Source organism: Myxine glutinosa, chromosome 5, assembly GCF_964187855.1.
Source record: "Myxine glutinosa chromosome 5, kmMyxGlut1.1, whole genome shotgun sequence".
NCBI lineage: Eukaryota > Metazoa > Chordata > Myxini > Myxiniformes > Myxinidae > Myxine > Myxine glutinosa.
In genome coordinates, this window is record NC_136265.1 from 10,119,206 (window position 1) to 10,142,446 (window position 23,241).

Here is a 23,241-nt window from a genome sequence, read left to right on the forward strand (position 1 = left end):
TGGTGAAGTAGTCCATTGCCACCATAATGTACCGGTTCCCTCGGCGGGTGGCTGACAGGGGCCCCACCACATCTACTGCCACCCGCTCAAGTGGTGCTCCTACATTGTACACCTGGAGCGGGGCCTTGCGCGCACGTGGGGGTCCCTTCTTACCGCGACAGAGGTCGCAGGATCTCACCCAATTTTGAATGTCCCTGCCCGAATTCACCCAGTAGAACCTCTGCCGCAATTTGGACAAAGTTTTGGCCACGCCCAAATGTCCCATTGTCCTAGTCCCATGCACGTGCCCCATAACGACTTCCTTCAATTTGTTTGGTACAATTATCAACCAGGAAGCTACATCGCCCGTTGGTGTTACCGACTTTCTGAACAAATAGCCATCTTTCAACCCCAACATCTGCCACTGTGCCCAATAGGCCTTTACCTGGGCCCCGCGTGGAGCAATCTCCTCCCAAGAAGGTCTTTTGTCCTCCTTTAGTCAATGAAAAAGGGGCCCCAAAACAAGATCCTCCCTTTGACTCTCTCGCCAATTCACATCGCCCAATTCAGGTGGGGGTTGTGGCAAAGTTCGCCTGGTCACTCTCGCTGCATGTAGGCATGCATCAATTTGGTCCTGCCCAATTGGGTCCTTGGCTTCTTGTCTATCACAAAATATGCACTGTGTCTCCCAACAGGGGCGCCGAGAGAGAGCGTCTGCATTGGCATGTGCTTTGCCGGGCCGATGTTGCACAGTGAAATTATACTGCTGCAGCCTCTCAAGCCACCTTGCAATTTGTCCCTCTTGCTCTTTAACCGAAGAAGCCATTGCAAGGAGGCATGATCCACTCGGATCACAAACTCCCTCCCATAAAGGTAAGGGTGAAAGTGCAACGGCAGACAGTATGGCCAATAGTTCTTTGCAGGTTACGCAATAATTTCGTTCGGGCCTCGAATGTGCCCGACTGTAATACGCAATAGCCCTCTCGACTCCCTGTTGCATTTGTGACAACACAGCTCCCAATCCTTCCTGGCTCGCATCTGTGTCCAGGATGTAGCTGCCATCATCTGTCGGGTATGCCAAAACTGGGGCCTTCACCAGACGTTGTTTTAAATGATGGAATGCCTCGATGCAGCTCTCTGACCATATAAATGTGGCTCCTTTCTCTGTCAATTTGTGCAAGGGTCTTGCAATTTCTGCGAAATTTGCCACAAATCTCCTGTAGTAAGAGCAGAGGCCCAAAAATTCTCTGACCTCCCTTACATTTTTGGGGGTGGGCCACTCTTTTACTGATTTTACTTTTCCAGGGTCAGTGGCCACGCCGCTCTCACTAATCACGTGACCCAGGTAAGTCACCTCTCTCCTGAAATTTCACACTTGCTCGGATTCAATTTCAACCCGGTACCCCTTAATCTCCCAAATACCTCTGACAAATTTTTAGCAGCCTGCTCAAATGTGAGAGCGTGGACCAATACATCATCCAAATAGACAAGGCAAATCTGCCATGGTAACCCAATTAAAACACATTCCATCAGACGCTCAAACGTGGCAGGGGCAATGCACAATCCAAAAGGCATGACAACAAACTGCCAGAGACCCTTTCCTGTGATGAATGCTGTTTTCTCCCTCACCTCTTTATCCATCTCCACCTGCCAATAACCACTCTTTAAATCCAATGCAGAAAACCATTTTGAGCCTGAAACGGCATCGAGGGTGTCATCAATCCTTGGAAGAGGATACGAGTCTTTGAGTGTCACATGATTGAGCTGGCGGTATTCCACACAGAACCGAGTGGTCCCATCCTTCTTTTTCACCAGCACAATGGGTGACACCCAAGGACTCACCGAGGGCTCGATAAATCCGGCTTTTTCCATTTTGCTCACCTGTTCTTCTGCCTCCTCTTTCTTAGCGAAAGGGAGCCGCCTTGGCGGTTGGCGAACAGGCCTCGCCTCGCCAGTACTAATTTGGTGCCTGACGAGACTCATGCGTCCAACATCCTCGGGGGAGAGAGAAAAAACATCCAAGTTCTTACCAACCAAATTGTGCAATGTCTCTACCTGGTCCGATTTTAGGCCCTCTTCACAGCGTGTCATCATGTCCCGCACTCCCTCTGGCCAATCACATTTCCCCAAATTTTGCCCTCTTTCTGGCTGTACTGGCAAGCATGTGGATCCACTTCCTCCGGTGACCTCTACTACACTACTGCATTTGGCTATGATAGCTCTGCCCCGCTACAGTGTGGGGGCTATCGGACAAGTTGAGCAGCCTAAAGGCCAGCATAGGCCCACGGGCGTCCACGAGGGTGCGACCCACCATCAATCCTTCCGTCCCCTGCGAGGACCACGACTCCACCAGCCCCAGCTGGCCAATGGGTTGAGCACCTGCTGCTAACTCCACCATCACCACTCTTTCGGACCTGGGAGGCACGGTCACAGTGCGTGGCACCTCCAGCCACGTCCCCTGCACCTCCTCGTCATCCCCCAGTCCTACTAACTGCAGCCTCTCAGTGCCCAACCACATATGACCATGCCCAAGGTCTAGTTGGCAGTCATGTTCCACCAGGAAACTCAGTCCCAACAGAAACTGATCGCACACCTCCGCCACCCATGCAACTATGCTGACCTACAGACCACCCAACTCCATCCTCACCACTCGGCGTCCCAATTTTGGTGCCTTTGCCCCCGTAGCCAGTTGAAGGCTGTGTCCTTCTACCCTATCAATTTTGTCCCAGCCTCCAACACTCTGGTCTAGCACACTCGGATTAATAATGGTGTCACTGGCTCCAGTGTCCACCACAGCCTCACAAATTCTTCCTTAATTTTGCATCTAACCCTTAGATTACCAGTGCCAATTTTTCCGCAATTCACTACTTTCACCAAAGGAGGGCGCTTCTCCACACACTTGCCACCCGAGCATGGCCCCGTATGCTCGACTCGTTCTAGTTTTCCCGCACACTCTATTGCTACAGGCCCTGTCCGAGGTGGTGGTCCTCTTTCTGGCGCCTGTGGACTTACTGGGGGCCCCCTCCTTTCTGGGCTGCGAAGCCTGTTAGGAGGTGGGGGCCCATATGGTTGCCGACAATTCCTCTGTGCCCTCTTCTCCCACATCTAAAACAAGTCCCCAAGAACAGACCCCTCTGGTACCCAGGCGGAGCACCCCTTTCTCCTGGCCCACCCCGATGAAAATCAGGCCATCCTGATGGCAAACCTGGACCAAACTGCCGTAACTCACTCCCTGCAAATTTGCCCCCGGTCAAACTGCTCAGCTGGTGACTGATTGCCCTTAACATTCGGCCGATATAATCCTCTGGCTTCTCCTGATCCCGCACCTCGGCCTGCCGTACCGTCACAGGTGCCCTCTCTGATGCGCGGTTTGACCTCCTCAAAAAGGTCAGTCTCGCCGCGCATTCTGCCACCTGGTGCACTGTGGGTGGGTCCTGCAACTCCACCAACATCCGGACCTCGGGATCAGGAAGAGCAGCCATAAATTTCTCTATCGCCAGCTTGTCCCACGCCTGTGCTGGTAGGTCTCTATATGCTATCCTCACAGATTGGTAAATATCCTGGGCCAGCTCCTGAAATGTCTCATTAGGCTTTTGCCTGTGATGCAGCAGCTGTGCCTTGACAGGTCGCACCTTGCACCAGTCCCATACCTGTGATTCAAAGCCTCGCAGATGGCCTTGCTGGTCAATATTCCCTCTGGGACTACGTTTAACACGTCTGCGGCTGACCACCGCAGTGTCGCCACCAGATCCCCATGCGCTCCCGCTCTCCCCAACCATTGAGCTGAGACACGCACTCAAATTGTGTCAGGAAAGCCTCGAGGCTCCCTGATCCATCAAAATGCACGAGGGGGATTGTTTTTCCAGAGACTCTATTCCCCGATTCCTCTCTGTCCAAATCCAGCCTGGGGCCAAAACACTCCCCAACTGGGTATTCAGTTTCGGAGCCTCTGGTGTCCAAATGTGGCTCGTGGTGAGGGTCTCCTGGGTCACCTTGATCTGATCCTGGAGATGTTTAACAGACCGACTCACCTCTTCCCTTAGGCTTTCTTGGACCCGCACAACCTCCGCTTTGATGTTATTGTCCCAGGTCTCCAGTCGCTCCTGCATCAAATCACTCACCCTTTCATTATCCAATTGCGGCCCCCACAGGCCTTTCTCAATTAACCCCCGCCACTGCTCTGTTATGCGGGTTTCCAACCCTTTTACCTCCTCAGCCAATTTGCCCCCATGTTGTTTGAGCAGTCACCATTCCTCACTCTGTTGTCGCATTCTGGCATCCACCCGGCCCCGATAGCCTTCCAGGTCTCCATTTGCTTTATCAATTCGGGCATTTGTGGCACCAATCCAATCCTCCAACTTTCCCCCCATTCGGACAGTCTGGGTCATGCCCTCCTCTATTTTCAACACTAATTCTTCCCGTTTCAATTCCATATCCACCCCCATTTTAGTTTCTACTCTACCCTCAAATTCCCCCAGTCTGTCCGTAATTTGGTTTTGCACTCTCCCTTCTATGCCATCAATTCATTCCCACAGCTGCTGCGCCATTTCCTGAATTTTTCCTTCCAATTGTTCATTCCTTTCCTTAATTTCATCTCCTTGTTCATTCATCACCTCCATTTTTCTCTCCAATCCATCAATTTTGCTGTACATCCCTTCGATTTGTTCTTTCAATCCCTCCTTTAATCTTTCAATTTGCCCCTCCAATTCTTCCTTTAGCCCCTCAATTTTATCACTCTGGGCATTCAGTTCCCCTTTTAACCCATCAATTTTATTTCCCATTCCTTCAATGTGTCCCTCCAATCGATCACTCATTCCCTTCATTCCTTCCCTACATTCATTCCCCTGGGACTCCATTTTTCCTTCCAACCGCTCACCCTGAGCCTTCATATCGTCCTTTTGGGCATCCATTTTCTTTTTCCTTTCTTTCATGTTATTTTCCAATCCCCCAATTTGATTTCCCAACCCATCCTTCATTCCATCCATCTTGATATTCATTCCATCATTCATTTCCCGCATTTCGTCCTTCTGCTCCCTCATTTCCCGAAGCAATTGACCCAACATCTGGTCGTTTGTCGGGGCTGTCTCGATGGCGGGGAAAGTTCCAACACTACCCTGAATTCCCCCATCTACATCCAACCCACTCCCTATGTTTCCCACATCTTCCATCCTCCTTCCCTCCATACCGCTCACCTCCTCCTCCGTAAAGGAGGTCGCTTTCCTGCGCGGCTTTTCCAACCGGAATAAAATTAAATTTTAACTGATGCACTGTTCGCGTCCCATGCACCAATCGACTATGCAAATTTTATCGCCTCCGACTACAAAAATTTTCTTTCCAAATTCTCCACACTCCTTGACACCAAATTTTACTACGGGGTTCAAATCCCACTCCTGACACCAGTTGTCGTGTGACTCCCGGTTAACACCAGAAAGTCGCGGATAGGCCTAAATGGTTTATTCGGAGGCAACAACCAATACGGATTTTACTATGTCGCCCGGGAGGAAGAAGGAAAATGGAGGCTGCGGCAAAAGTGCTTACCTTGGCGCACCAACGTAGCTCCGGTCCTGCAGGGAAATTAACTCAAGCGGGCACAGGTTTAACAGGGGATGCAAAATAATACAGGGGTTTATTAAAGGAAAAAGGCAAGGACAGGAAAAAAGCACGCGCCGGTAATAAAATATCCTAATCGGTTCACACACAGATTTCGGATGCGAGACACAGGAATGGATTAATAAAAGAAATACGTTCGTTATGTGCATCTGTGGTGTGCGAGCTTATCTGTCTTGTCATCTTTCAGGGTATCGTCCCCCAAGCGGCCCCAAGCTCCGACGCACACAACGAGGCCCCTCGCTCCAAGCCTCCCACCGCTCACGAGGTCCATACACCAAGCTCCAAAGCACCGAGCACCGCTCCAAGCACCAGCACCACTCCAAGCACCAGCTCCGCTCCCAGCACCACAAGGAAGGTCCCACAGCAGGAAAAGCACCGCGCGCCCAACGCAGGCTAGCGGCTCCAAGTGAGGTCAAAAAGCAAGCGAACTCCACTCGGGCTACGAATAGACTCGGGCTGCGCAAGACGAAGAGGAGTGCCCAATAGCGAGCTGCACAAAACAAGAGCACAAACCACTAGAGATTGTCAGAGCAAGAGCGACTGACGTCCAAAACCCAAGAGAGCAACTCAACTACTCAACTCCCTCTCTCTCTCTCTCCTCTCTCTTTCCAACTCTCGTGCTCTTTCCAGACCAACTCGACCAACTCTCGTGCTCTCCCTCTCGTCTCACTCTCTCAAACCAACTCTCGTGCTCTCCCTCTCGTCTCTCTCTCTCTCTCGAACCAACTGCCTCTCTTCTAATGGCGTTCGGCACTCGCTAATATCTCCTGGCCGGTGACGTCAGCCTTGGCGTGCTACCAACCAATCAGTGTCTTCCACCGACTCGTTGGCTCGCTCGGGCCCATTCCCACCACGCCACCCCAACTCTCGTCCCCTGTTCCAGTGTTCCATGGTCATAGCGCGTAGCAGTAAATCTGGTTAGGCCCGCCGGAGGTGCAACCGGCGGCGGCCATCATCGGCGGTGCCCCGGCTTTGTTTCCTTGCCTATTCGTCTTTCACAGTCATGTCAGGGAAGGCCTTTATTGTTGCACTAAGGGTCCTAACTAAGTGTCTAAGTGGTTGCAGTGCCAAAAGGGACAAAGGTTTGGCTGACCAGGTGAGGACACACAGGGGCGCTACTCTTTAATCCCTAACTCTACTTAACACACGAATCTCCTGGTAGGTTCACAAGTATACTCCTTACCGACAAACCGCCTAGACATGGAACTTATTACGAGGTAGATTCCTTACCACGACAGACGAATAACTACCTACACAGATCTATCTGCCTCTACATATCACTACCCCCACCGACATAAAAATATATAGCAGGATATCTTAAAAAGTTGTGGACGGATTTGGACAATACTTGTTGGAGAGGTTGTGTGTGTGAAAAGGACTAATCATTTCGATTTTGGTGAAGATGTTAATATGGATTCGGCTACAATAATTATTTAATCTTTAAGTGATTGTTCACCATTGAGAGATCAGGTGCAAAGCGATAAATAACATGATGTTAAAAAAAGTTATGGACGACTTATGAATAAACTTGGTGGACGAGTTGGTTAGGTGACGAGAACAAGACGTTTAGATTTTGGTTCATGTCCAAATCCAGATCCGGGCTATCAGTGGGATGCAAAACGTAAACTGTTCACCAGGCGGAGGTCAGCGTCCTTGAGAAGAAGGCCACTGGTCGGCCACCCGGACTCAGTGTCACTGCGATTGCACAATCGGACGCATCTGTTTCTACCACAAAAGGAATTGTCTCGTCGATTGAAGTGACAGCCGAGCTGGCGACGTCTCCTTTTAGTTGTTGAAATGCCGTCAGCGTGGCCAAGGGCAGCGGGAATGTTTCATTTTCCATGAGGGGTCTTATCTTCTCTGAGTACAGTGGGACCCACATGCTGTAATGGGCAAATAGTCCCATTGTTCGCCTTAAGGTCGCACGGTCAAGGGGAGGGGCAAGGTCGAGTAGGGCTTGGAGCTGTGCCGGATCAGGCCTTATATCCCCTCCAGACACCGTGTACCCCAACAGATTTATGGTTCCCACAGAATAGCTACATTTCGATTCATTGAAGGTCTGTTGGTATTTACGAGCCACTTCCATAAACCGACGCAAATTCGAGTCGTGGTGCTTTTGATTCCAACCGCAAATGGTCACATTGTCAACATACATGAATACATCTTTCACTTGTTCCTTTGCCAAGATCTCGCCTATAGCTCTCTGGAAGCACGCCATGCCATTCGTAACCCCAAATGGAATTCTATGGAATTGATACAACGGCTGGCCGGACCCAAAAGCCGTGTTGGGTCGGTCAGCAGCGCGTATCTGAATCTGATGATTGGCGCTTCTTAGGTCGAGCGTGCTGAATACTCTATACTTAGATACTGCCCGAACAATATCCTCCATTTTGGGCAGAGGATATGCATCGAGTTGGGTGAATTCGTTAATAGTTTGGGAGTAGTCTATGACCATGTGTTTACGATGGTTCGGGCTGTCGATGACCAGCATTTATGCACGCCAAGGTGAACGGCTGGGTTCGATAATGCCTTCGTGCAAAAGGCGTTTAGTTTTGGCTGCTATAAATATAGCATCCTGCTGGGAATACCTTCTAGCTGTCACGGGGACCAGATGACAATTAGCAGTTAAGCTCGGAAATAGTCGAGGCGGGTCGACAGCTATCTCGGTGAGAGTGCAAACCGGGCCCGGCTCTGTGTCCACGGATAGAGTGTGGGTGCCGCCGAACTGCATCTCTAAGCGTTTGTGCCAATTCAAAAAGTTGTTACATCGTTAACCGATTCATCACAGTTAGGTAAAGGTGGGCGCGATTCGGAAAACTTTAAGTCCGCTTACCGCTTATCCGCTCCGCCAGCCCGTGTAGTCCGATTCGCTTATCCGCTTCAGCGGCCGAAAATCTTAGTCCGCTTACCGGTTATCCGCTTATCCGCTTCGATTCGATTTTTTTAAAGCGCTTCAACGTTTTTAAAGCGATTTTTGACGTTTCTAAAGGGAATTTAATGCTTTTTAAGCCTAAATAGCCATTTATAACTACTACAAAGACAAACAAAGCTTTTAAGATCAAAAATATACATTTTTATTTAAATAAAATTTATTCAAAATTTATTGAAATAAAGTTTTCCACTCAACTCTACTCTACTCTACAGTTAATTTAAATGTAATTTTAATATATGCAAGTTACATTAAAGAAAAATCAATTTGCCCGTCCTTTCTTTGACAAGAGAGTCTACTAGTCAACAGACTAGCAGTCTGTTGACTAGTCCTCGTCTTCCTCCTCCACCTCGTGGGCCTTCTTGAGGATTTGGAGGTTGCCCTTCATGAAGACGAGGGCCTCGAAGTTCGGTGCAGCCAGGGCCGACCTCTTAGGCCTGAGGATGTCCGACCCGTAGCTGAACACGCGCTCGACCGAGGCAGAGCTCGGGAGCGGCGTGTTATGCCTGAGAAATAGAGTTACCCAAGCATCACGGAACTCGAGCGGGAAGAGATTGGGCGAGAGCCCCGGGTTCCCCTCAGCGGCTTACTCGACCAGTTGTTGACCTCTTCCCTGATCTTCTCCTCGAGGTTCTCCTCCTGCTGCCCCTCCTCCATGGCGAACAGGTAGTCCGTACTGCTCGAGCCGGGCTGGGGTCCCTGCTGGGGGGCAGGGTCCAGGTGCTCGTCAGGCAGGACGAGGGCGAGCAGGTCCCTGATGAGCTTGTCCCTCACCAGGTCGCAGATGGCGTCGTTGTTCTGCCTCCTGCAGATGGCCCTGACCGTGGCGAGCTTGTGCTGGGGGTGCAGCGCCGTGGCCATCAAAAGGTCCATGTCCTTTTGACAGATCACAGCTCGGCACTGCCGCTGGGCTGGAGAGTCAGAAATCTCTCCATCTTGACGTTATTGCCGCTCTAGCGTCCAATAAAATATTCAGTTTTCACTTATTATTCACTTAAATAAATATTCACAATTCTAGAGTAACGGCTCAGGCTAACAGCTGATTTGGCGAATCGCGATGCGCTTTAATTTTTCGGTAGTCCGCTTACGCTTATCCGCTTCGGTTTCCAGGGGTTGTTCCGATTCGCTTATCCGCTTCGAAAACGTTAGTCCGCTGCAGCGGATAAGCGGATAAGCGGACTTTCGAAGCGGACCGCCCACCTTTGCAGTTAGGGAATGTTAGGGGATTCAATCCCGGACAATCCCCCAATTTCTGTTACGTGTTACCTCCCCAAACTCCAGCCACCCCTCAGAGTCTCGAGAGGGAACGCAACGCCGCAGAAAGATTTATTATTTTGAGTGTTCTAATAAACCATGGTAAAACCACACCAATGCAATTGCAGAACAAAACAAGTAATTGTATTAAGAACTCTCACATACACAACAATAACACTCTTAAAGAAAGTACAATGAAAATATCACTTGCATCAGATGAACAATACATATGATGGTACTTTAGGAGTCGCGGAAGGCGAGAGAACGAGGCCATTCGTAGGGTTCGAAGATGGTTTATTGTAACAGCAAGATCCAGCACACTAAACTTGAACGGAAGTCAGCATGCTTATATAAAGCCAAAAGCCCTCTTCGGAGGGCGTGGCTCCGGCAACCGCGCGTGCGTCACGTCCACACAACCACAAGTCCAACAGGCCCGTGCACGTGTATTATGCCCAAATAAGGTAATCACATAAGGTAACCGCCACAGTACCATCATTCCCCAATGCTCTCAAAGCAATAAACTCATGATACGCCAAACGTGAGTGGAATGTAACATTCCCAAAGCCCGTGCACAAATCCCCACATGGGGTGAAGGTTGAAGTTGTGCAGAACGACAAGAACGGGGAGTTATTGGCATGGCGGCGGACGAGGAGTTACGAGGTGAGAGGTCGATATGGGAATAAGCCGATATGGAAACCAACGGCAATCAACGCAATGATGTCGATATGGGAATCCCAACGACCAAACACGAAGCACCAGGCGGATGGCCTCTTCGGGGACAAAATGGCAGTTTGGCCAGTAATGGAGGTGCTTGCTTTCCCTCCAACAATCGCACACACTTGGTGATAAAACCTGACACGCAGGTTTAATTGCAATCGCAATATGTGACGATGTTGCGGGCAATCCCTTTCCCGGGAAGTCTCGCTCATTCGTGACCAATATCAAAAAAGTCAGCTCGCATCCTCGATGCGACTCACATCTGTCTCCTCCTCTCCCTGCCAATCTCGATCTCTCCTCTTCCGGCCTCTTTGCCGCATTTTCCTTTTTCCTTCACAAACATTTATTTTTACCTTTTGCTAAAGTCATCTCCATTTCACACAAAAATGTTAACAACAATATTACCTGAAAGTAAAATCCTACAAGTACATAATAACAACAAAGGCGGAAGTGACGAATCCGTAACAGTATCAGGTATGAAGTCTGTGACCAACTTTCATCGAATTTGTGTGTTTGTTTCAAGCAATTATGGCTGAAGTGTTTACAGACTTTGATTCGAGTTTGCAAGTTGAAAGGTTTTTATTTTTGATGTCATGTGATGTTTGAAATCCAGTATTTAACTTTGTGCTTGTGCGTCTCTTCCCTCTCATCACCTTTACCTGTTAAACAGCAGTTTTTTCCTCCTCTCATCGTTATCCACCTGTCATTCAAGTGCAAGTCGTGATCCTCTTCTGAAAGCCACGGCCTCTCCATGTATTTTTACTATAAAAAATACATCTCCAGGCTCGTGCTTGTCTTTTGCCTATCGTCTCTCTCACTGGTGGTCTTACATTACCTCGGCATTGTCATAACCATTCAAAACATTCGTCAAAATCACCTTTCCTTCTACAACATAAGCGCTGTCCCCGGACGACTCAATGTGGCGTGCAACAGAGCCGCCCATGGTGACCGGGTCGCGGTGGCCCTGGGTCGTTTGTTACGGCAGAGAGCGGTTCCTCAAATTGCTGCGGCCTTTGCCAAGCTGCTCAACCAAACGAACGGTCAGATGGACGAGAGGAAACGGAAGTGCGACGAGTTTGTGAAACAACGACGCTATTTGACATTCCCTCTGAGGTTTGTAAGGATGATGTCATGCGGTCGGTCTCCTTTGCTTCGCCTCTTAATCAGCTTTTAGTTGTTCAATCCCAACGTTTGTTTATTTCATGGTTGCACTGAATACACCTGTTTGCTGTTCTCTGAAGTTGGTCCCTGAGCCAGTAGAGTTGGTCGGTACTATGTGGGGGGGATTGATGCTCATTGTGATTTATTTTTTTTGGTGAGGTATTGACCCCGAGAGTTGGATGTTACTTGATCACATTGCAGCGGATGTAGCTTTTTGTGTGTATTATCATCCTTTTTATAATAGTACCCTGAAATACACTTTTGTGAAAATGGCCGACATAGGATAACACATCCTATTTCAACCAAATGGTATTTTTCATTAATCATACCTTAATGTTGAAATTTGTCACACATGTGGCGAAGTTCAATTGATTTTCAGAAAATATATTTTTAAAGGTGTCAAAGACGAGGACATTGGTGACACAAGCATTGCAGTGCCATGTCCTAGACAATAAATTGTTTAATTGTTAGTAAAGTATTTATCATTTAGTTTGAAAGTTTTTTTTTTTTTTTTTGTATACAGAATCGAGGCTTGTGAAAGAGCTAACATTTATCACATAAACAAATCAAACAGACAAACAAACAAAGTATATAAAAAGGGGAGCGGTAGACAAGATGGGGAGAGAAGGGGAAGCACATCAACACAACATTTGAGAGCAGGGACATCGGGAATTTGTGGGAGGGAGAGGGATTGAGGGGAGGCGGCGTGGGAAAGGTGGGGGGGGGGGGGGGGGCTGGGAGAAGTATAAACACAAGGACACCAAGGACTTCCCGGAAAGAAGTTGGTATTTCAAAAAAGTGGATTTGGGCTGAAATAAGTGGGGGTAGAAAAGATCAAGGTTTTGGATGGCGGAAGATAAGAGATGGTGGTGAACAGCTGTTTTAAAGACCTGGAGGGAAAAGTGGGATTGAAGGGAGTAGGGGAGTTTGTGCCATAGGCGGGAGAAAAGAGGATTGAAAGAGTGAAGGTGAGCAGAGAGTTGATTTTGGCAGTTTCACCAGAAGAGGGTTGCAGGCAGATCTTGTGCGACCTGTAGGAGTACTTGGGGGACAGAGCACAAACAGGGCTGAGGGGGCTTGGCCAGAGAGGAGTCGGTAGAGGACAGAAAGACCACCAAACCTGCCTGTGGTGAGTGAGTGAAAGGCCCTCAGAGTTAGCTTCATCATGGGAGATTCCAATGATTCTGAAAGCTTTGGTTTCAACAGCGTCAAGCCGAGCTAGGTGTGAGGCAGGAACACCGGCCCAGAGGGAGAACAGTATTCCATTGAGCTGCGGGTGAAAACCTTGTATGTGGAGAGGAGCTCAGGTGTGCCAAGGAAGGACTTCGCACGATGGAGAATGCCCAGTCGGCGACTGGCTTTGGAGGCCGGCTTGGAAATGCGTTTTTCCCAGGAAAGTTCATGGTAGATTGGTAGATAGTGAGACCCAAGAGATTGAGTGACAGAACTTCTTGGAGAGGATTGTTCAGAAAGTGGATGGGAGGGTTGTCCAAACGGTCTTTTCGAAGAGACCATGAGAGTGTGAGATTTGTCAGGATTGAAAGACATGTTCCACTTGTTTGACCAGTCTGTGATTTTGACCAGGTCAGCAGAGAGTGAGGAGGCTGCGGACTGCCGATCTGAGGGATGAGGTATGGAGTCATCAGCAGAGGGTGGAGACATCAGCAAAGAGATAGAGAGGATCTTTCCAGAGAGTCAGAGAGATCATTGATTAAGACCAGATAAAGCACAGGGCCCAATTAACGTCTTTCTTAAAAAAAAAAAACATGGCACGAGAATAACTAACATTTAATACGTCTGTAAGATTTGTCATGGTTAAGTTTAAGATTTCTTTAACAAACTAGTATAAAGTCCGTCAAAATGACGGGTTGAAACAGTTTTTGATGATACAACCACGTAAGCATACCAAAGTCTGAAGTCCGGGCCTATTATCAGGTGTGCTTATATCATCTTCATTTATTAGACAACCTGAAGACGGAAATGAACACTCGTTTTATTTACTCTGCTCATATTGCACATCACGTGCAGCAAATTTCACCCATGTCACATTTCACCAATTTCACCCATGTGAGCAACGATGGAGGTTATGTTTTCACCCATGTCTGTTTGTTTGTGAACAAGATATCTCAAAAAGTTATGGACGGATTTGGACGAAACTTGGTTTTCGGGTGTGTGACAAGGACTAATCAATTCGATTTTGGTGAAGATGTGAATATGGATTCGGATACTAGTCAGGTTCACTATGTTTTTTCGTTCAAAATCATGGTAGATTAGCAAACCTATACATTTTTGGAAACGTTATTACATGGAAAATCTGAAAATCAATGTTTACATTTGCCAATTACGACCAATTCGATTCGACCAATTCGACCAATCGACCAATTCCATTCGACCAATTCGACCATTCGACCATTCGACCAATCGCTTTGATCGACCATTCGACCATTCGACCAATTCGATCGATTCGATTCGATTTGATTCATCGAATTCGATTCTATCGACCATTCGACCAATTCGATTTGCCAATCAATTTGACCGACCTTTGCTTGCGTGGAACGGACTGTGAAAACGATGCGGACTATATTGTCGGATACGACACACAGGACAGTGATGACGAACTCTAAATGGCATATTCTGTAATCGTGTATGTTTGATGCCATTGACTGCCTGTGTATATTTTGTCATTGACTGCCTGTGTAGATGTGGTTATACTGACTGCATGTGTATATATGATTTTGCTGACTGCCTGTGTATGTTTGGTGATATGAATTATTGTGACACATTTTGATGTTATTAACTGCCTGTACAAAATGATAACATGTATTTGATTATGCAACTTATCGCGAATATAAAGACAGTATTTTGCAATTCAAAACCTTTGATTCGTGTCTTACCATTCCCCATAGCACTAATTTGATACTTTCATTGGATTCCTTGTCCCTGAAAATATAGGTTTAGTATATTTTAAAAAGTTTTTAGGGTAATTAGAGGCAGAAATAGAACAAAATATGTATTTTACAGTGGCCATTTTGAAAATCCAAAATGGCCGCCATACAGGTATCTCTCCAAATGTAAACATTGATTTTTAGTTTCCTTATGCTATAACCTTTCCAAAAATGTATAGGTTTGCTAATCTATCATGATTTTGAACGAAATATAATTTATTGACATAGTGAACCTGACTATACGATAATTGTTTAATTCTTAAGTGATTCTTCACCATTTAGAATCTGGCAAAAAGTGATATATAACATGATATTTCAAAAAGGTATGGAGAAGCTATGACAAAACTTGGTGGATGAGTTGGTTCGGTGACAAGAACAAGCCAATTTGATTTTGGTTCAGGTCTGAATCCAGATCCGGCCTATCAGTGGGATAGAAACCATAAACTGTTCAGCCTGGTGGAGGTATGCACTCTACCGAGTTACATTTTAGTCTTTCAATGCATTGATGCAGTTCATCTGTTTCATTCTCTTTCTCATTCTTATCTTTGTACCCATGTTCCTTTGTATTGACCATCATATAATTGTGAGACTATTGTAACGCCCGTGTCTGTATGTGGATCTGTTCGTGTTTCTATGTCTATATATTGTTGTGGAAATTGTCTTTAGGGGTTGATATATCAGTTAGTAGAAGGATGGTTATTGCTTAGCATTTCCATAGATACCGGTAAGCGTGATGTACTATTTGCGCAATTGGTTGCGTATGTTCCAGTGAGATGTTATATATTCCCTACACTTCTCTGTTGTCCTTCAATACTCAAACCTCTGGCTGCACGTTTTTAATGTTATTTTTCTCTGTTTATGTGTCTTTGTAACTCAAGTCATTATAATGTGCAGGTGTGGCGAATCTGCATTGACATAGCCGGCCATTAGCCTCACCACAGACACTGATCATCAGGGTGAATCAGCAGTGAGGAAGTCAGCAATTGCCTCAACATGGGTGTTGCTCACGCGGCCTGGCATGAAACCAGATCATTAGTTATCTCGCACGAAGTCACGTTTACGTGTCTTTGTAACTCAAGCCGTTATAATGTGCAGGTGTGGGGAATCTGCATTGACATAGCCGGCCATTAGCCTCACCACAGACGCTGATCATCAGGGTGAATCAGCAGTGAGGAAGTCAGCAATTGCCCAGGTCTCGCTCCCATAAATCATAACACTTCTCACACATGCAGCATACATATTTCCCTTCAGCTTCAACGACACTCCCCTCCTCGTCAGCACACCACTCAGTTCCCGAAACTTCTTCCATGCACATCTCACTCAAGCAACCTTTGCCGAGTCTGATCCACCTTCTCCATTCAGCATGTCTCCTAGGTAACAAAATGTTTTCACACCTTCCAGGTTCACGCCGTCTCCAAGATCCAACTCAACATTTCCTCCATCTGCAGCTCCCTCTGTGCACACCTTACACTTGAATGTAGCTGCCACACTGGTTAATGACCCTCTCAAACCACTACATTTTTGATGAACCCACTCGGTGCACATTGTACATTGAATGGGATTCACTCCGACACCCTTCCTGCACACAGCACACGGCCACTTCCCAGTTTTTTCCACCTCACCACATGCTTTACCACTTGCCATCACCTTCGTTTTTCCGATATTCACCTTCAGACCTTTTGTGATTGTCGTGGAAGTGTGTGAGACTCAAGACTCCAATTATGTCACAGGTTTACAAAAGATCACAACTTTATTAACTGGTTGTTTACTTCATTCCAATACCAAATAACTACCGTTTAACTCAATGGACCAGGTAACTCTATCCGCATAGTCCCTCTTTCGTGGCTGCAGCGCCGTACTCGTGGTACGCGTTCATTCCGTCGGGCAGGGCTTCTGAGGATGAGTGCTCCCTTGACTCAAAGTCTCTTCTGTTTATATCGGCAAACTCCAGTTAATCCTCTGTGCGCTGAAATCGTAATCCCTTCTCCGCAGCAATGTTACTCAGTCATCCTGCTCGCCTTCCTGGCACCAACTCGCTCCTCCCTGCTGCGAGTTCCATTTACCAAACAATAGGGGGGTGCTCCAGCCTGGGGCTGTGACCAGGTGGACAAGAGATTACCATGTTCGTGCACATTCCTGACATTCATTTACGAAATCGTCTATCTGCTTCGTTACCAGTCCCAATCAATGAGTTACCAGTCCCAATCAATGAGTTACATTTCCACAATTCCCTCATCTTTTTGTTTTTGTTTATATTAACCATTAATCTAAACATCAATATAAGTAAACAATCAATCACTGCAAGTAAACATCAATACAAGTATAAGTAAATAATCAATCACTGCAAGTAAACATCATTACGAGTATAAGTAAATAATCAATATCTACAAGTAAATATCAATACAAGTATTCAAACCATAACTTTGGTAATCAAATTCCCTTAGGCATACACCGTCATCCTGCAAGAATCACAAAACATTTCGTTGGTCATTGACTCCTTCCATATTGTTCAATCTATTGCATTTGCATCACAAATATCTTTTCAAAACAACACTTCACCATCACCAAGATACAACAATTTCACTTCATTTTCAAGTTTTGTAAAGCATCTGCACCATCTGGCAAAAACGTTTGCCTCCACACAAATGTTGACTTTGTTTGAAAGGAAGGGCTGATCACTTGTGTTTGAATCCAGGTATGAAACATTTTCTCCTAATGTCTTCATAGCACCTGCACTACTTCGTGTAGGATTTCGCTGTTGTGGTAACATTGCGGAGTCATAGACTGACCCTGCTCTCCATGTAGCATTCTTGCCACTTTTTTCTGTAAACCATAGTAATTCCTGAACAAGGCCTTCACCCAGTTGTAGTCGACTTGCCTCCTCCCTCATTGTGAGTGGGCAGCAAGTATTGGTGTGACGTTGATTGGCCAGCAAGATGTGGAACAGGGATGCCGGATGCATCCACAATGATGTTGGGACCATGGTGTTCAGGTCATCCATGGTCCATACCAGGAGTGGCCTGCAGAATCGTGCACAGCTGTTGTGAAAAGGCACAGCCATTGGTTTGCATCTCCATGCTGGCTCCCCGGAAGTTGGTGAAGTAATAACATATGTCCCCGCATTTCACAGAGGTTGCAGGTAAGGTGTCGTTGTCCTGCAACTTCTGATGTGATGAATGTTCCAAGCCTTCGAACAAGAGTAAGTGATCGCCTTTCTTTCATATGTTGCAGTGTGATCCAGGCAAATGGTCACATAAATTTCCTTGGTGAAGGTAAGCATCCATCTCCAAGTTACACGGGAGAATGTCTTCATCATTCTTTGAGAAAGAGGGTGTATGCCATGTTTAACTTCATTTTTTTTTTTTTACCCACAAATTTTCTTTCTCGAACTTCTTCCCAATTCCGTTAGCACCCCCTTCAAATGTGATCTCGTCTTATCCTTATGCTCAGTCACATCTGAATCTGCTTTCCACACACACTGAATCAGCTAGGGTACATCTTACCATGAAATCAGCATAATCATGTATATCTTCCGACAGTTTCACATTCAACAATTTGTTGTTTTTCCTTAACACAAAAAAGTTATATTCATTTATATGCGTCACACAAATAATATTCAATCAGGTATGTATTTTACTACTAAACTAAGAATAGCATCCACAATTGCTTTCAGGTTAATATAGTTCATAAATTAACTCATGCAGGTATTTTAGCACTACTCTAAGAAAATAAATTGTATATGATTACAATCACAAACGGGAATATCTAATTCCCAACAACAATTTTCCCAAACCAACAAATTAAGCATAATGTATTATTACCATAATTCCTCTCCACTTTTTCTTTTCCCTTTTTTTTTTTTTTTCCTAACAGTGTGTCACTCGTGGTGATATGAGTTCACTGATATTGTAATTGACACAACTCATAACATTGTCGTTATGCCATTATCTTAATTCTACTGTATTCATTTGCAACATCACTTGATTTAATCTTTTAATCTCAGTATTTATGTCGCCATAAAAGTCTTCCTTTTCTGGTTCCACATTTCTTTCCTCATTTGTCACTTCATGCGTTATCATCGTGTTGTTGGTTACCTTATTCAAACACACCGTCACTAAGGCTTTCAAGCAAGCCACCACTAAAACAATTGCCAATATAACTACTAAACCAACAAACAAGTCTGCTACTCCTTGTATATATTCATACCTATGACATAATTATATGTCGATGACATTCAACATTATATACCAAACTAACAAGCTTCCTAAAAGGTAAATAAAGAAAATCCCTTAATATGTAACATGAATCAGATTATTTGTCTTACCCTGATCCCCCTATCTCCCGGGGTTGAACTCAATCCCCTGATCATGAGTGTAGTTGTGATACATTTTTTCACTCATGTTGTATTAATATCAGCAGGTAATTGTATGTCATGTAGGCAAATAAATGTCACTATCCCAAGTAGGAATATCACATGTTGAAAATGTAATGTTTATCAATGCAAGGGGTGTTAAAATGTAATTCAAATGACTGTAAATCACGACTATCATTTATCTGCCACTGAATGTTCTGCTGGGCTGCTAGGTGCAGCCTCATTTTCTGTGGGATCGTCCACCTTAGCCCCATGTGCTTGTTTGCAATGAGGGGCATGAATCCAACTTTCTATTTTGGGTCCATATTTTTTTTCCTATTTTAATATCAATCTCCTATGGTTTATCATTTCGTTCCAAGATACCGCAACCAAAGGTTTTAACCAAAGCTCTACCAAACTATTTCCAATTTGAACAAAAAATGCCAGTGAAACAATGATTCGAAGAATTAACTTCAAGGGGTCAATAAATTTATTCTATAGCCAGATCTAATTTTCCCATCCAATAGTTTGCCTTGCCACATGTCATATTATAACACTTTAATAAACCTTCGAAAAATGTTTCCCATCTCAACAAATTTCCTTTTTACAAATAGCCATGTGTAACTTACGTATTTAACTACAATTTCCTCTCAATTTGTTTGGCCTAACTGGCTGCAAAAGTGGCTGCCAGCATGCAGTACCGTTTTTTATCTACCAAGGAAGTGCTCGTCCACACAAGACCTCTACCAAAATGTTGTTTGTAAAAACAAATCTGGGATTTCCGATTACATGGATGCACTCTCAGGACATTTTCAGGCTGCTGTTAACAATCCACTATGATAAATTAATTCCTTTACCCACAATCAAATAATTAGTACAAATTGAGGATATTATCCATCTGACATTCATTTATAGATTCATTATGTTGGATCTAATATATATATATTTTTTTTTTCCCCAATAATTTCGCACTGGTGTAAGGAAGAACAATAGCTCTCATAAGTCTTAGTAATATCGTAGTTAATTTACCCAGCATCGAAGAATTTATTTACTATCCATTCTCATCTGTTAACCAGTGACTTTGTTTGAACTCCAGAACTCAAAACTCACAATAGTTCAAACCAGCAAAATTTCCTTTACTATTTTCCCATATCATCTATGCCTTATACACATCCATACATACAGCCCAATTTATATTCTGATAAAATTCAAGTTTATATATATATAAAATCCGTGAGCAGAGTACTCTGGGAAGTCAGTGTAAGACCTCTCCAAAATTTGGCTAATTTTGTACTCCCACATTTTTTATGAAGCTCATATCCATAAATAGCTTTGATTCTCATATAAATTCTATCACAATGGAATCCCAAGATTACTTCCAATTTTTTACTATAAATGAATAGCTGCTCATAACTCAGCAAATCAAATCTTTATTCTCCATCTCCCTTGACAAAAGTGATAATTTTCATAATCAAATTATATTTCTATTTTTTATTTTATGAATTCTCTCGATATGCGATCCCATCCCCATGGAACTATCTATTTTTCAGACAAGGCACACTGTCGGTGTCAACAATCTTGTAAGATTGATACACAAAAACAAAAACACTGACACACAAAATACCCACACACACATGCATTATGCGTATTTGTTTGCGTTGGAACCCTTATTTACAGATCCGGATGGGTGTCAACTTTATTTCAATTTCTCAGAATTTGTCCTTCAATTTTATAAGTGCTAATACACAAATGGACCAAAAAGTTTATTCTTAGAAAACCCCTATGACGTCACATTGACATTACCCTTTCAGTTCCCACAATAATTTATCCAAATTTGACTACCCACCCATTTGTATGTCAGTCGACCACTGACCTATCAATCGTGTGGAACAATAGTCCGAAATTCCCACCTGATCATGATGTGACTCTTGTCACTTGGTTTGCCAAAAAAATTGCAAAGCAATTGTTCCAAACTTTGTAAATTTAAAATTTTGTGCCCAACATAAAAGATCCAATTTCGGCATTTGATCAATTAATTATCAATTTGCTTACAAGCAAAAGAAAAATGAATAATTCTTGCTCCGAAAACTTTTCAGACCCAAGAATCATCGACAGTTATTCATGTTTGTCCAGTAATCTAATTTGTTGAGGCCAATCGTCATTTGGGATTTGTCGCAATGAAGGCCTAATCATTGTCTGAGGTATCGGTCAGCACTGGTACCCTTGATCTTGGTTTACCCTATGAACTTGTCTTCCTTTTGGTATCCGGACATCCTCTTTTCCAATGTCCCATCCGTCCACACTTGAAACACCGGTTTCTCTCGTTGCCTGGTCTGTGCACCTGTGCACTTGTATTGCTGGGCTGCATCTCTACATCCCTGAGTTGCCACTGCAATCTCTCGTTATCTCCTGAAACACGAAAAAATTATCTGTACCGTCCTTTTTGGGGAGACAACTGGAAATCAGATGGGACAACTGTCACTTTCATTCCTAATTTCGAGGGCAGTTGTGCATTTGTCTCCTCCACTGTATCCTGTATCCTTTTTATTTTAAGTTCTAGATCCGTTATCCGTTCTTGCTGTTCCCGTTGTCTGGATTCACCATCCCAAAGATGGAATGCAAGCCAGTCTACCGTTAGATTCTGTCTCTTCCTGGCTTTCAATCTTTGTTCCAATCTTTCCAATCGACTTCGCTCAAATGTACCATCTCTTGGAAACTCCTCATCATGTCCCTTTGTCCACAAATACCAATTCTCGACCTGCCTTGTAGCTTCGGCACCATAACGGTCGTACATATGATGTGTACAAGTACCTTTTTGTGGAATCTCTGGTTGTCCTTGTGTATTCTTGCAGGCTCCATTTCCCATTCTGCTTTTTATCAAAGTAGCGTTGGATGTGTTGTAGTTTGTTCCTCTAAAGCTTCACTCGTACCTCCAGGAAGGATCTCTCCACCTGTTCAAACGGTGATTTCCAGAGAATCTCTCTCACCTGTGGCTTTTGCACAATCCAATCTCACAGATCAGTATTTGCAGATGAGCCAAAGGGTCAGTATGAAATGGGTGAATTCTCAGGTGTCCGCTCTGTTGAAGGGGAAATCACACAATGGTAACCGCACATATATCTATATATAAACTCACCACCTTGCTCAATTTTCCAAGGTTGTCTTCTGTTGATAATATCTCACAAAGATATCAAAGCTTCTTTCTTGAGACCGCATTTTCATCAATCAAACGATCAATATATTCCATTCAATTTATTCAGTTCAATTTATTCAGTTAAATTTATTCAATTAAATTTATTCAGTTCAATTCAATTATTCAATTTCAATTAATTTATCAATATTCATCAATAAATCAAATTAATCCTTTTGGATGACTCCTTGCATAAGCCCTTTCCCCAATGATGTCAGGACAGGTCCATCCATTGACTGAGATCGAAGCTCATCGGTCGTCACCTCTGGTTCATACCTCATGTCAATTGACGAATCACTGTTCTGTCCTAGGGTCATATCTGACATATTTCCCCATTTTGCCTGGTCTCCACAAATTTTATTTGCAACCACTAAAGGCAACTCATCCTTCATTCGTGAGACCGCCAAAATGGATGGCAGATATTAAAGTTCTTTGGGAAAAATATCTCATCATTTTTCTTTAATAGTACCCAAATCTCTTGGCAATATAAATTTCGTAAAACTCCTGAAATAAGACTGTAAAATTCCTTCAATCATGCTAAATTTTGAAACTCCATCACTTGTAACACCCAATTTATCCCATAGGGCTTGAAAGTTCTTTCCCAAGTTCATGCAATCATTCTGCATTTGAACCCTATGATATCATTCATAATAATCATCATGATTTTATAGTCATGGTCCTATCAAAATCATCTATTTAAAACGAACATTTCCTTTATCACCACAGCTATGTGGTATAATCAACAATAGAATAAAACTGTACATAGCAACAGGCTACCTCATGGCCACTTAGTATACCTATTGACAATAAGTCATAACAATATCGAATAATCATTGAACAATTAAAAAATCGCTTCCACTGCTCCAGCCGCAGCATTCGTCATTTTGTCTGCTCATCCGCGTGACCAAAACGAAATAAAGGGAGTTCAACCATTACACAGCGCTTTTAATGGCGCATGCCATAGGAACTCAACGCAATTTCTACTCGGCCAGAAAAACGAGCAAATTTTGCAGGATGTTAACTGGAATTAGCCGTGAAAATATATACAAAATACACAAAAATACACACCCACAAAAATAAACAACAAAACCCAAACAAACCCAAG

At 44.5% G+C, this 23,241-nt stretch overlaps 1 protein-coding gene across 7 annotated transcripts in view; it reads left to right on the forward strand.

Annotated features, from left to right (window-relative positions):
• LOC137427969 (beta-1,3-galactosyl-O-glycosyl-glycoprotein beta-1,6-N-acetylglucosaminyltransferase 3) overlaps positions 1–23,241 on the forward strand; it is a 90,073-nt gene that overhangs the window by 56,301 nt on the left and 10,531 nt on the right. For 6 of the 7 annotated variants that reach the window (XM_078777575.1, XM_078777572.1, XM_078777571.1 and 3 more), the window contains one exon: positions 11,160–11,602. In XM_078777575.1, the coding sequence (XP_078633701.1) occupies positions 11,241–11,602 (362 nt within the window). In that variant the 5' untranslated portion in view covers positions 11,160–11,240. The remainder of the gene's footprint in view (positions 1–11,159; positions 11,603–23,241) is intronic. The other variant, XM_068117842.2, reaches the window with a different exon arrangement.